Source organism: Haliotis cracherodii, unplaced genomic scaffold (genome assembly GCF_022045235.1).
Source record: "Haliotis cracherodii isolate W230 unplaced genomic scaffold, xgHalCrac1.p SCAF_18, whole genome shotgun sequence".
In the NCBI taxonomy this organism is placed as follows: Eukaryota; Metazoa; Mollusca; class Gastropoda; order Lepetellida; family Haliotidae; genus Haliotis; species Haliotis cracherodii.
The window spans coordinates 20,839,416-20,852,540 of record NW_027266273.1 but is presented as its reverse complement, the minus strand read 5'-3'; the positions used below and the strand labels follow the sequence as shown (position 1 = coordinate 20,852,540).

General features: G+C 41.9%; 1 protein-coding gene across 1 annotated transcript in view; it reads left to right on the top strand.

The window, feature by feature from the left end:
* The window catches only part of LOC139465388 (von Willebrand factor A domain-containing protein 7-like), a 32,073-nt gene extending 20,973 nt beyond the window's left edge, over positions 1–11,100 (top strand). Inside the window, exons 12-22 of the mRNA XM_071247093.1 lie at positions 421–506; positions 1,583–1,739; positions 1,885–2,054; positions 2,549–2,660; positions 3,469–3,670; positions 4,382–4,475; positions 5,587–5,825; positions 6,525–6,834; positions 7,959–8,191; positions 9,015–9,105; positions 10,924–11,100. Coding sequence (XP_071103194.1) covers positions 421–506; positions 1,583–1,739; positions 1,885–2,054; positions 2,549–2,660; positions 3,469–3,670; positions 4,382–4,475; positions 5,587–5,825; positions 6,525–6,834; positions 7,959–8,191; positions 9,015–9,105; positions 10,924–11,100 — 1,871 coding nt within the window. The remainder of the gene's footprint in view (positions 1–420; positions 507–1,582; positions 1,740–1,884; positions 2,055–2,548; positions 2,661–3,468; positions 3,671–4,381; positions 4,476–5,586; positions 5,826–6,524; positions 6,835–7,958; positions 8,192–9,014; positions 9,106–10,923) is intronic.
* The last annotated feature ends 2,025 nt before the right edge of the window (positions 11,101–13,125 follow it).

Sequence of the window (13,125 nt, the reverse complement as noted above, 5' to 3'; positions counted from 1 at the left end):
ATATTATGTGTTTGAATGTAAAATTCTTGAGAAGTTCTGTAATTTAATAACTATGTTAAGGAGCTAGTTCTTAAAGTACACATTATTAATACACATCAGAAAACGGACCATGTAATGATGCGAATATCAGAAGCTCTGCCCAAGTAATGTCTACGGAGCCTGCACATACTACGACCCGTTAGGCCAAACACGTGGTCCTGTAGGGTCTGTTGTAAAATCGTGGCACCTAATGTGAAATAAATTAAAAAAAAGAAGAAAAAAAGATAAAGGTATTCTTAATCAGATCCCCACGGTGTATGGTAATTAGAAAGTATACGTTTAGGAGGAATTCTCATTATTTTGACTTTAGAATTAAACAAAGGTATTTTTTTTATATTGATAAATGTATCTTCTTGATTTGTATCTGTATCAACTATTTAGGTACACCGATTCCAATGATACCAGGGACGTTTGCAACCACTACCGTCAAAGAACTTGGAGGAGGCGTCCGTCTCATCAAAATAAAGGTAAAGCCTAAGCATGTAGGTATGGGGCACAGGTGTCCAAGTGGTCTCAAGTATGGTATTGATTGCAATTTGTAAAGGTATCGACGTCACATTGGACTTTCCTCCCAAAGAAGCATCACTTGTTGTGGATATGAAACTTGTAACTTTAAACCTCTTAAACTTTAAAGTTAAACACACACTAGCATAACTTGTTTACCTTATCGTGTAATTCATAGTAGATTTCAAAGTATCTAGTTTTGACACTCGTACCAAGCCCTAAAATTAGTGTTGGAGTCCCGGGTGTCCAGAATATTGTCACTGTCGAATGTCTAGAAACAGGCCATTCTTCCAGGATATGTTGGAAGCGTCCAGGAGTGAGTTGGGTTTAACGCCGATTTTAACAGTATTCCAGTTATATCGCGGCGTGTCAGCTTAATGTGGGAAGAAAGGCCGAAGTGATACAGGTCTCAGACGTTTACCACTTCGATGAAACCCACGAGCACGGATATGGTGCTGACAAACCTAGAAACATAATCGGGGCGAACCGGGATTTGAACCCACATTCATACGTTTCTGGCGTGCCCAAGGGACGCAACTCTGCACAGCGAATCGCGGCGCCTTAGACAACTGGGCCACCCGTGCCCCAGGAAGCGTGCAGGAATTCGATGTTTCAAAATATGTATCCAAACCGCACCTGGCAAGTAGATTAAAAAAAGTCAGCTCGAAAAAGGCCTGGATTCGGCCTACTTGTCGCTCTCATATAGTTGAAGCCAGCCTTCTAGAATCTTCTGGAACGATCAACCCTGACGTGTCCATGTAAACAACAAAGGCGGATAACTCTAAATTCCAGTGCTAAAACATCTGGAAGGCTCTACTCGCTTGAGTTTCTACCGCCACTAATATTACTTACACATATTATTCGCAAATTGATGAGAAACCTTTTTGCAGAATATTTCATTATTATCCAATTTTTGTTACTCAGCAGCAGTAGCTATTGTGATATCACCTATTCCCATAGGTAGTGAGAGTCTTGAAGGAAACTAAACAAGTGTTTTGAAAAATATAAACAACTTGAAACATTTGTTTGTATATTCCAGGCTCCCACCCCCGGCGTGTGGCATCTGACGAAGAAGGACAGTGTCCGCTGGGCCTTGGAGGTGACCGCACAGAGCACCATCGACTTCAGCACCAAGTTTGTGCAGACAAACCCCCTGAACGGATTCCAGTATGAGATAACGGGAAGACCCATTGCAGGTACCTGACTTGTTGGGAGGAAAACACATCAAGGATAGTCAACCAAACACTGATTCAATAAAATTATCCAGATTAACTGTCCGGATTGACAAGTTACTTAATTTGTCAGAGCGGTTAATTATTTATGAAAGAATTATATTTTCAGGTGCAAAGGCCACAGTAGTAATCACCGTTCCATCGATAGACAAGATAAAAGGAATAGACAGAGTTGTCCTGACAGACAGTGCCGGAAAGTCGCTAGATTCATCTCCCTTGACTCAAGGTCGAGGTCGCGCAGCATCCATGTTCAAGGGAAGTTTCACCCTTCCCACAAAGGTAATGAGTGGTACTGGATATTTATTATTTTATGGTAAAATATTGTTTTCTAAACATCAAATGGCAACCAATGCAATATGTGTGGCATACAATTTCTTTTCGAGGACAATATATATATTTGGGATAAAATCCCAGCAGCTCAGCCCTACCCCACCCCCACAACATTCACTCACGTATTTACGAAACTGTCGTTAAACCAGTTTGGGGGCAAATCTACGGCGCCGCAAATCGTCATGCAGAGTTGCGTCCCTTGGGCACGCCAGAAACCTATGATTGTGGATTCGAAATCCCGGTTCGCTCCGATTATGTTTCTAGGTTTGTCAGCACCATACCTGTGCTCGTGGGTTTCACCGAAGTGGTAAACATCTGAGACCTGCATCACTTCGGGCGTTCCTCCCACATTAATACAGTTAAAAGCGGCGTTAAACCCAACTCACTCACTCACGTTAAACTAGGGAACTCACTCACATTATTATCTCTACGTACCATTCCAGGCGTTCCAGGTGAGCATCACCGGCGCTGACATCCTGCACTTCCCGGTACAGAGACTGGATCCCACCCGCATAACACCCATTGCAATCAAACTCGACATCGGAACATTACCGGGTAGGTTTCATAAAGGTGCTATTTCTTGCATACTATGATAGGGGCATGTAGGTCAGAGCGCGCCATGAATGGGTAAATGTAATGCGATTATGGATGAACTTTTTAACAAATACTATTTCATCTTTTGAATTGATTTGTGTTCATATACTCAGAGCAAAAGTTGTTGTTACGTGGATTTGTTCGTTTACAAACCTTCATATGAAATTTGGACTTGAACCAGGGAACATGTTTATGAGGTAACGTGAAGAAACGCCCTTAACCACAAGTCGCTGGTATTGAGTGTTGCTTTGCAAGAAATTCGTGAGAAATTGCATCAAATGTTCTCTCGTAAAGGCCATGTACCCAATCCCACGTCGTTGTAATTAAGTAATCTTTGATAGACAGAGTTATAAAAAAACAGCACCGCTTTTGATCAGTTTGATGCGATTTCACAACACCCTGCCTAAATAAAAATATAACAGATGGCATACCATAGGAATGATTGAGTCCGGTACCTCGCCATATCTTTTACTGTGATATGGATAATAAATTACGTGTTACAATATCGCAAATCCTTGGATTGGATTATAAGTTGAGTTTTTAAAGTTTGCTTTAAAAATTAAAAAAACTAAGCAAGAAAATTTCTCAGGCGTTTACGGTGCTCTGTTTAGTGCGCCAAACGGACACACAATTGAAGAGGCCCAAGAAAGAAGCATTTTTGATTAGGGTGATACTTCTATACAGCGGTTGATCATGGATCATGTAATACATCCATATTATTGCACTCATTATCTATTGTCCGTTGATTGTTCACTTTATTACCGTACAGGTTCCCTGTATGTTGACGAATCTCTAAAGATTCCCTACACGGTGTCGAACAGGGGCGACAGCAAGACCGCCATCAAGGTGGACATTAAAGACGACCTTGGGTTTGCTGTCAACCCCACCGAGAAGACCTTCAACCTTGACGGTGGCGCTAATGCCACGGGCACATTCACCATCCACGCAGGGCACACAGATGGGGTCACCACGTAGGTTAACACACACATAAACTGTATATCATGCTAACGTCGCCACAACCTTGTTTGTTGTTTAACGCTGCGGTCCGTAAATAATCGAGTTGATTGATATCGTGAGCATCGATCTACGTAATTGAGATACGATGACATGCATTAACCAAGTCAGCGGCCCTGACCACCCGATCCCGTTAGTCGCCTCTTACAACAAGCAGGGTTGCCGAAGACCAATTCTATCCCGGATCTTCGAAGCGGAATCAATCACCATATATTATGACACAACATTAGTATCGATTATCACTTGTGAAATGTTTTTCCCAAGATAAAGCTGGTGCATATTAAATATATAGGTCTCGAACATAGAATCGATACCTTAAATTCCATCTGAGTTTGTGTGAGCTTTCGAATTTGAAAAAAAATGAGGACACTGTTCGCCCAAATCCAGCACGTGCTGTGGTTGAATTGCAGCTGTATATTGCGTGACACCATTTCCTTGGCATGCACACATCGCCGATTTGGATCACATTAGCATGTATGGGGCATATGTATCGCAAATGTCATGAAAAACATAAAAGGAAAATAACAGAATAGCTGGTGTAGTAATAAAGGAACGTGTTAAAGCGGTGATCTGAGCGCGAGTTGGTTCTACTTTTAGTGCATTTTAGAGTGGCGCTTTTTGAGTTTTGAGTGATAAGCGTGAACGTCATCTTCTTTGAATGTGTTCAGAACGGTGACGTTGTCGGCGGAACCTGACGGCGTGTCGACACACAGTCCCCAGTATGACACCCGCAGGGTCACAGTGGAGAGACACGTGGCGAAGGTGAGCATATCACAGCTCACTGGAAATGCTGAATGGGACTTTCACAGTAAATAATGGTCAGAAGCTATTATGTTTGGTTTTCAGTATCAGTACCTTTGAGTGGTTGGTAGAAATACAGTTAAATGTGTAGTTCAATCGATTCATTAAAGGTAATTAACATGAATGGATGATGGAAATGTGAATTTGGATGTGGGACTGGATGTGGATGTGGATGTGCTTGAAGATGTGGATGTGCTTGAAAATGTGGATGTGCTTGAAGATGTGGTTGTGGATATGCTTGTAGATGTGGATGTGGATATTACAGAAGCCCGAGAGTCTGGATCAGTCAAACCACTTATTGCTGCTATAATACGTTCCAGGCAGTCGGGGTACGATGACACGCAACCAACACAGTCACGGCTCTTATCTAAATTAGTTAGTCGCATGCTGAAAAAGCAAAAGTTAATGGCGACCTATCCCAAAGCCATAATCCCGAAGGATTCCTGAATCAGGATGTAATCCTGGTTGTGGATGAGGATATGGATGAGGTTGATGATGTGGATTGAAACGTAGGTGAGGATGGGAACGTGGACACCCAATACATTTAGTCGCTTCTTACAAGTGGATATAGGTATAGATGGAGACGGGTGTTAGAATGAGGATTTGGTTGTCGATGTGCTTCAGGATGTGGAGGGACCACGGGCGGCCCAGTCGGCTAAGGCGCCGCGATTCGCTGAGCAGAGTTGTGTCCCTTGGGCACGCCAGAAACCTATGATTGTGGGTTCGAATCCCGGTTGGCCCCGATTATGTTTCTAGGTTTGTCAGCAGCATACCCGCGCTCGTGGGTTTCACCAAGTGGTAAACGTCTGAGACCTGCATCACGTCAGGCTTTCCTCCCACATTAAGCTGACACGCCGTGACATAACTGGAATACTGTTAAAAGCCGCGATAAACCCAACACACTCACTCACTCACTCAGGTAGGGATGGGGACGTGGATGGCGATCTGCTTCTGGAGGAGTATTTGGATGCTGGTAATGATAAATTGACTAGACATAATTCCTTGAATGTTTCCTTTGCCTATATCAATCCTATGTCCACTATCATTTTGCTCAATGTCTGAACTGTTCCAGAAAGTGGACAACACGACCCCTGAGTGTAACGTGACCTCGGTAACCGGAAGTTGCAGTATGGCTCAGATGGACCCGTGTAGTTGTCACTTGCACACGTGGTCGGGGACGGCACAGTTCGGGGATGTGGGTTTCGGGCTGTTCCAGATCTCGTCCACAGTGGGGACGACGGGCACCTTCACGTATGACAACTTCACCCTGGGGCATACCATTGACAAGGGGGCCAAGACGGCCTCTATAGGGTATGCATTTCCAAACAAACGAGTAATAAAACAGACTTTGATTTTTACACCAATACAATAATTCTAACTGGTGCTGTCACGACACAATGTCTATCTCGATTGTAAAGACCATCACGATACATGATAACTCAACTCTTTTCATGTTTGGAAACTTATTCAATCATCGAGGAATGACTAGAAAACCAAGCAAAACATTTTCGTTCTTTAACGAACAACTTGCGTGATACCTGTCCAAACGAAAGAATACACCCTGTCTGAGGGTGGATAAACTGAATCTAACAAGAAATGGTTAGTCGATGGTAATATATTTCATACGGGTCATGGTTGTGTTTGGGATCTTAAGGTTGCAGTGCGCGGTGATTTTTCAACATAATATAAGAGATGTACTTAAATATAGGTGAAGATCCTGGTTTGAATAAGTATTCAGCAACTCATTCTTTTCGTAAGAGGCGACTAACGGGATCGGGTGGTCACGCTCGCTGACTTGGTAGATATGATGCATGTCATTGTATGACAATGGCGTGGATCGATACTCATAGTATCAATCACTGGATTATCTGGTCCAGACTAGCTTGTTTTCAAAATGCCGTCATGTAGCTGGAATTATGCTGAGTACGGCGTTAAACACAAACAAACAAACAAACGGGTCGCTAAAAAGTATGGATGATTGCTGTGATTAATTGAATTATCATGTTCCAGGAGCGACTGCTGCCACCCCGAGTCTTACATCAACGTGGTCGACATGGCCAGCAACACAGCGCAGTGTACGTTTGACCTGGCCCCCGGACTCACCAAGCCCGTGTACGACTGTACGACGACGACTACAACGACGACTATAGCACCAAGTACTACAACTACGATGACTACATCACCAAGTACTACAACTACGATGACTACAACAACGACACCCACAACCTCTACACTGAAGTCCGTAGTTACCTCAGCGTCAGCAACCAAAGCACTTGGTCTTCCCAAGGCTACCACAGTTGGTTCTGCAATCAGAAATACGGTAAATACAGTCGCCTTCTGAATGCAGACTGCGCAGAAAAAAATATCCGAGTAACTTAACCCTTACTATGTAATTTACTCAGAAACATTTGAGAACTCAAAACTCAGTTGAAGAAATAAGTAAAACTAAATTTGGTTTTTTAAAAGTCATCAGATGTGTACAGAAATGAGAATTAGAATTTGTTTTTAGAACATTCATAATGTTTTGGACCACACCAAATGTTAGGATAAGCGTAGATATATTTAAAAGCTGATTTCAGATGATTATTGGAAGCTTCTTTGAGAGGCATTTAGAAGTTGGAGTACTAAGTGAGGATAAGATATATGGATGAACAACTTCTTTATCACTTGTACGCATCAGTGGTAATTCAAAATTGCCGTGTTTAGTTTAACAAAATCGGTAAATGCGCTATCGTGTCACTGGATGCTGTGGTCCATCACCTGATTGTCTGGTTTGTACTGCTGTGAGGCGTAAGGCTACATGTTTTTGTACAACTTGTGTGAGTGACGGGTGCTACCCGTAGGACAAGACATGCTTACCTTTTTCGCGAACACCTGGTGTCATCAATGATTTTCAGTGATCCATTCATACCATCTTCACCCCTGTTTTGCGTTTTACCCCCAATAGAATCTGTTTCGGATGATAATCCCAACTGATTATTCTCTGGCGTTTCCGTGTTGATGCCTGTCATCGTATCCCAGTTGCGTGGATCGATTGTCATTCACTGGATTGTCTGGTCCAGACTCTACTTGATTATTTACAGATCGCCGTTATATAGCGGGACAATTGCTGAGTGCAACGATAAATAACAAACAAATAAACAAAACAGTTTAATGGGTACACCACTCAGACACTATGTACTGACTCCGAGCCGATCTGCCCTTGCATCGTTTTGTGTGATGCGGCCAGGGGATCGAACCGCCGACCTTCCGTTCTCCGGAGAGACGCTGTATCCATTAGACCACGGAGGAGGTCATTGTTCTCGTCTCTTACTATTTGAAATGGATGCCCGCCATTTACGTTTATTCTTGGGATGTTTCTGTATATTGTTATGTCTATTGGTATGAAACCGTGATTGTTGTAGGGTATTCATGAGTCTACTAACTCTCAATTCTGTTCTCTAGGACCACACCCCACCAGTGTGTAACGTCACCTCCACGCACGGCCATTGTAGCCCGTCCCAGACATCTTCCGACGACTGTGACCAACACGTGTGGTTTGGAACAGTTCAATTCGGAGATGAGGGGTCAGGTCTGTACTTGGTCGAGTCCACTGCTGGTGACTCCAGCGTCCTCAACCACGACAAGTTCGCCGAAGGAGACACCCTTAGCTCTGGATTGAAGACAGGAACCTTGACGTTAGTTTTCCTTTCTTCAAACTTTCAGTGTCAGTATGGAGATAGACTCAAGTCCGTGAACAACGCAGACATTCCCCCATATACTCAACATGTGCCACTGTGTGATATTTCATTCAGAACGCATGCGTATTATAAGTTGTAGCAGTATCTCGAGGGTTATATGTGGTTTTTTAAAGGTCCCGCGTTAGAAAGCCACATTATAGCCCGAGTGATCCTGCTACTACGAATTTATCTTGCCGACATGTTTCTATCTAATATTGTAAAAGAATTATAACAAATTGAAAATTGATAGAAAATGTTGAACTGAGGTTAACGTGTGCTTAGTCACGTGACTTTCACTGACTCGTAAGCAACGTATTCGTAGCGGGGTATAAAGGATTTATTCTCCCTCAGAGAAATCAACCTGCGTACTATTTTCTTCGCGGCGGGGTAGAAGGGATCTCTAAGATCCAATCAGAACCAAACAGAGCTCAACACTCTGACATGGAGGTAAGATAATGTGCTTTATGTACGAGGCAACTGGCACATGCTGAATGTGAGGCTTACATTAGGCAAATATGAAATATGAACAAAATACTTTCGCTGTCATATAGCTGGAATATTGCTGTGTGCGGCGTTAAACAACAAACAAATCAAAAACAAACCCAAACTTGCTGACCTGCGAATTGTGACTATCTGGGACCTCGTACGTCGATCACATGTCCGACTTAATGAATATCATATTCCGACGGCTATGTGTTCACTTGGTCCAGGTAAGATCGTCGTACACGATGTCGTGACACATCTGTGAAGCATTACTCACCCCCGTCTCCACTCTCCCCAGGTCCACGTGCTGCCACCCCCTGACGTACATCGTCGTCATCGACGTAGCCGGTAATGAAGGGCAATGCGAGTTTGACGTTACAGACACCCAGGTATGCATGTTTATGAACCAATCCACATAAACGATTGAAAAAAAACCTTACCTTAATTCAGTTAAATCAGAGAATGACATATGTGTTTGTATACGTCCCATTTCCCCCTCCGCCATTACAAAATATTTGATCTAAAATAAACACGAAAAATAACAGTTAGTTACCTGTCAACAGACACTGAAATGAAACATATTGAATATTTGGCCATTGATGAATTACTAGCATTCTCTATTCAATTATACCCGTGAAGATATCCGGGGTGGAATAGGTCTTCAGCAACCCATGCTTGCTGTAAAAGGCAACTATGCTTGTCGTAAGATGCGACTAACTGGATCGGGTGGTCAGGCTCGCTGACTTGGTTGATTCATGTCATCGATCCCAATTGCGTGGATCGATGGTCAAACTATCAATCACTGGATTGTATGGTCCAGACTCGATTATTTACAGACCGCCGTCATATAGCTGGAAGTTTGCTGAGTGCGGCGTTAAACAACAAACAAACAAACCAACTCTATTCAATTACGTAAGACTAACTTCTGGGCCATGGGCTTTTCTCCTGGAACACAGATATTATTTTATTATATATTACTTATTATACCTATTTGGTATTAACAACGGATAGAACTACACAGTCACATAAACATGCCTCTGTCGTAATTAACCCGTGCACACATCATTGTACGTGATATATCTTGAACAAACGAATCATAATAATGATAATAATATTAATTCAGTCCTGAAGACAGAATGACAAACGTGTCTAAACAGACATCCAGCACAAAGTTCATTTCAAGTATCTTATCCGTGATTACATTCTCAGTGCCTAGACTGTTTCTAAGCTGTGTGTGCGTGCGGACGGGGATAAAAGTAAAGTTCCTATCAACACAAGCAAATTTTCCGAATTCATGTTGACATGCTGTGTTGCCTGCCATTCACGACCTGATGTCAATGAATTTGTCATTTGTGTCATCGTGTAACAGACGGTATCAGCCTAGGCCGTACGGGGCACGGGTGGCCAGACGTATAAGGCGCCGCAGTTCGCTGAGAAGAGTTGCGTCCCTTGGACACGCAGGGACCTTTGATTGTGGGTTCGAATCCCGGTTCGCCCCGATTATGTTTCTAGGTGTGTCACCACCATACCCGTGCTCCTGGGTTTCAATGGTGGCAGCGACAAGCGTCTGAGACCTGCATCATTTCGGGATTTCTTCCCACATTAAGCTTACACGCCGTGATATGACTCGAATAATGTTAAAAGCGGCCTTATACCCAACTCACTCACTCATTCAGTCCTAAACATCTAAGGGTGTAAGGCAGCCTGATGTTAGCGGCAGGTTCGTTGTTGTGCAACTGTATACTTATTCAGTAGTTTGGAATAACCAGGAGCGAGTTTTTAAAAAATAATTTACATCATTTACAGGAGCGAGTTCGTTATTCAGTACAGGACGGATCACAGGATGTCCTCGAAAATGGCCCGAAAATGGCTTATGTTATCTCACTTTGGCCAGTTCACATACACCGTCACTTATTGTGGTTGTGAAGTACTGCCTTTGAATAGCGAATCCGCTACTTGCTTGTCTTCAGAAATTAGAAACGAAACTAGTCTTCAGCCTGCTAGAATATACATATCCGTCAGATCAAGATAAAATCCGTTCTAAACAAAACAATTGCTTTCTTTAACAAAACACTTTTTTCTTGGCCGATGTTTTGATATACTTACGCTTGGTAATGTATTGGTAAATTATCTCGAACAAATTCAACATATCTGAAGTTTGCACAAGAATCGCATCATTTAGCCATATCATTTCTCTCCCCTAACAGGTAACTGACGAACCTTATAAGCTATCCACAGGGGCTATTGCTGGGATCTCCGTCGGTGTTGTCGCAGCGGTGGTGGGGATGGTTGTTGCGGCAGTCCTCATCACCAAATATGGGAAATGTTCTTCGGTGACCCCATCCTCTAACACTGGCAGGTTCCGGACCACGGCGTGGGACTAAACGTCACGGACAACGTGTGTTCTCAGGAGACGAGACAGGTTTCCTTACCGGTGATATCTATAGTGTATTTACAGACATTTGGACTGGCGTGTGGCGATGGGGTGATATATGTTGTCATCAGTGAATGGATTCATGAGGACATTTCTACTTCCTGATGGAACCTTTTCGTTTTCAATCCTGTACTACTCAAAATAAGTTAAGGATAACCCGATTCTTTCGTATTCCTATAGTTAATCTGTCACGAGTAGTATATTTGCTGATGGAACCTTTCCGTTTTCAAATGGATAAAATTTAATGTTAGGGTCATTGGACGTTTATCCTCAGAAAATACATGTAACATATGAATTGTTTATATTAATTATTTCAGTGAAATTAGTTAATTCTAGATGTGTATGAGGTCACCCAAAGAATAAAAATACTAAAATCCGGGCAACTTTTTCTAAAAGTACTTAATTATAAAGAAATGTGTATGTAACACACATGCGTTTATTTTTTATGAAGAATAACATTTTTTTTCTGTTTTATTTGTCGCCATATGGCTGCAATATTGCCGATGCGATGTAAAAAAATTTACTCACTCACTCGAAGTTTTTGGAGTCTGTAATAATTTTGCTGCCCCGTTTACTCAAGATCTTCAGTATTATAAACATACGTACAGCTATCGATTAAATCTTCGTGTGGATAATGACGAGCTTACTATGACAACCACGTGTTGTTGTACAGCCAGGAATTAAAGTAAGTGTATAGCCAATGTACATATGTGAATATCTATTTATTGAGTATACTGTGATAACTGCAACCTTGATTTGCTTACTTGTTTTACGTATTTATTTCGTTGTATCTTTCTAATTTTTTAAATACGTTCATCTTCAGTACTAAAATTCTCTCTCAAGAATTGTTTGTCCTTTGTGTAACAGGTATCTCCTTTGAAAATAAACATAAATACACACCTCTCAATGTTTTTTTCTCAGAGCTTTAAGTGGGAGCTTTGTCCATGTGCACTGTTGACCTGTTGTTGGCGTCACACGGGTGCACCGTCCACACCCTGTCTGTGTAATGCCGTCACCAGGATATTGCAGGGGAAGTCAACCACACTAAGACCCAGCTCAACATGGTCATTGAATTCCAGCGTTGTTTCCTTGCAGGACTTTATCTAAATGCTGGGTAGATAGATAAGGAACTTTAAATATTAACTTAATACGATCGATAAGAATTCTAACAAACCCGACACGCATTTAGAGAATTACTTTTGAAAGTATCCATCTGAATTAAACATGCTTGTTTGTATGGTCTTACCTTTCGTCTAAGTATAATTATGTACTTTACAAGATATTTCGCCAATCGTTGATAAAGATATCTTTAGAATAATGGATAGGCTATAATTGATAACGTATACATATAGTTTGAATAGCATATTACATGTGTGGTCTATTACATTTTGGCAGATATCTCTTTTAGATATGTAAAGTTGTATTTATTTATTGAATATAACGCCAGTTTTATAACGGCTTCACGTCAAGGGAAGTCAAAGAGTCACATTTACTACTTTGTTAAACCCACGAGCAGCTATGGCGCATTTATTTATCATATTACAGACGAATGTTGGATTCGCACTCATGATGAACGGTACTGACAGCTGAAGGAAGCAATTTTATACCCTTAAGAAAACGTACAAACAACGTAAACCTATACGTCGCCGTATTCCTGCTATAAAGCTTAGAAAGTCCGACAACCATGTTGATAGCTAACTATTTGGTGATTACGAAAATTGTTTTGCATTGTAGATGTTGCTAAGAGTTTACTGAGCGCTGCGCTTATCTGTCATTATCGGGAAGTATTTCCTGAAATGTGTACGTGTCTCTTGAGGAATAGATAATCGTTATCCGTACGACATGAAATTTAAACAGACCACTTAATATATGATGCATGGATTAGTGAGTCAGGAGGGGTATATCACACAGATCTGTATTATGACGTGCAGATGACGATTGGTCGGGGTGAATATCCTACTGGGTATAAGAGTGG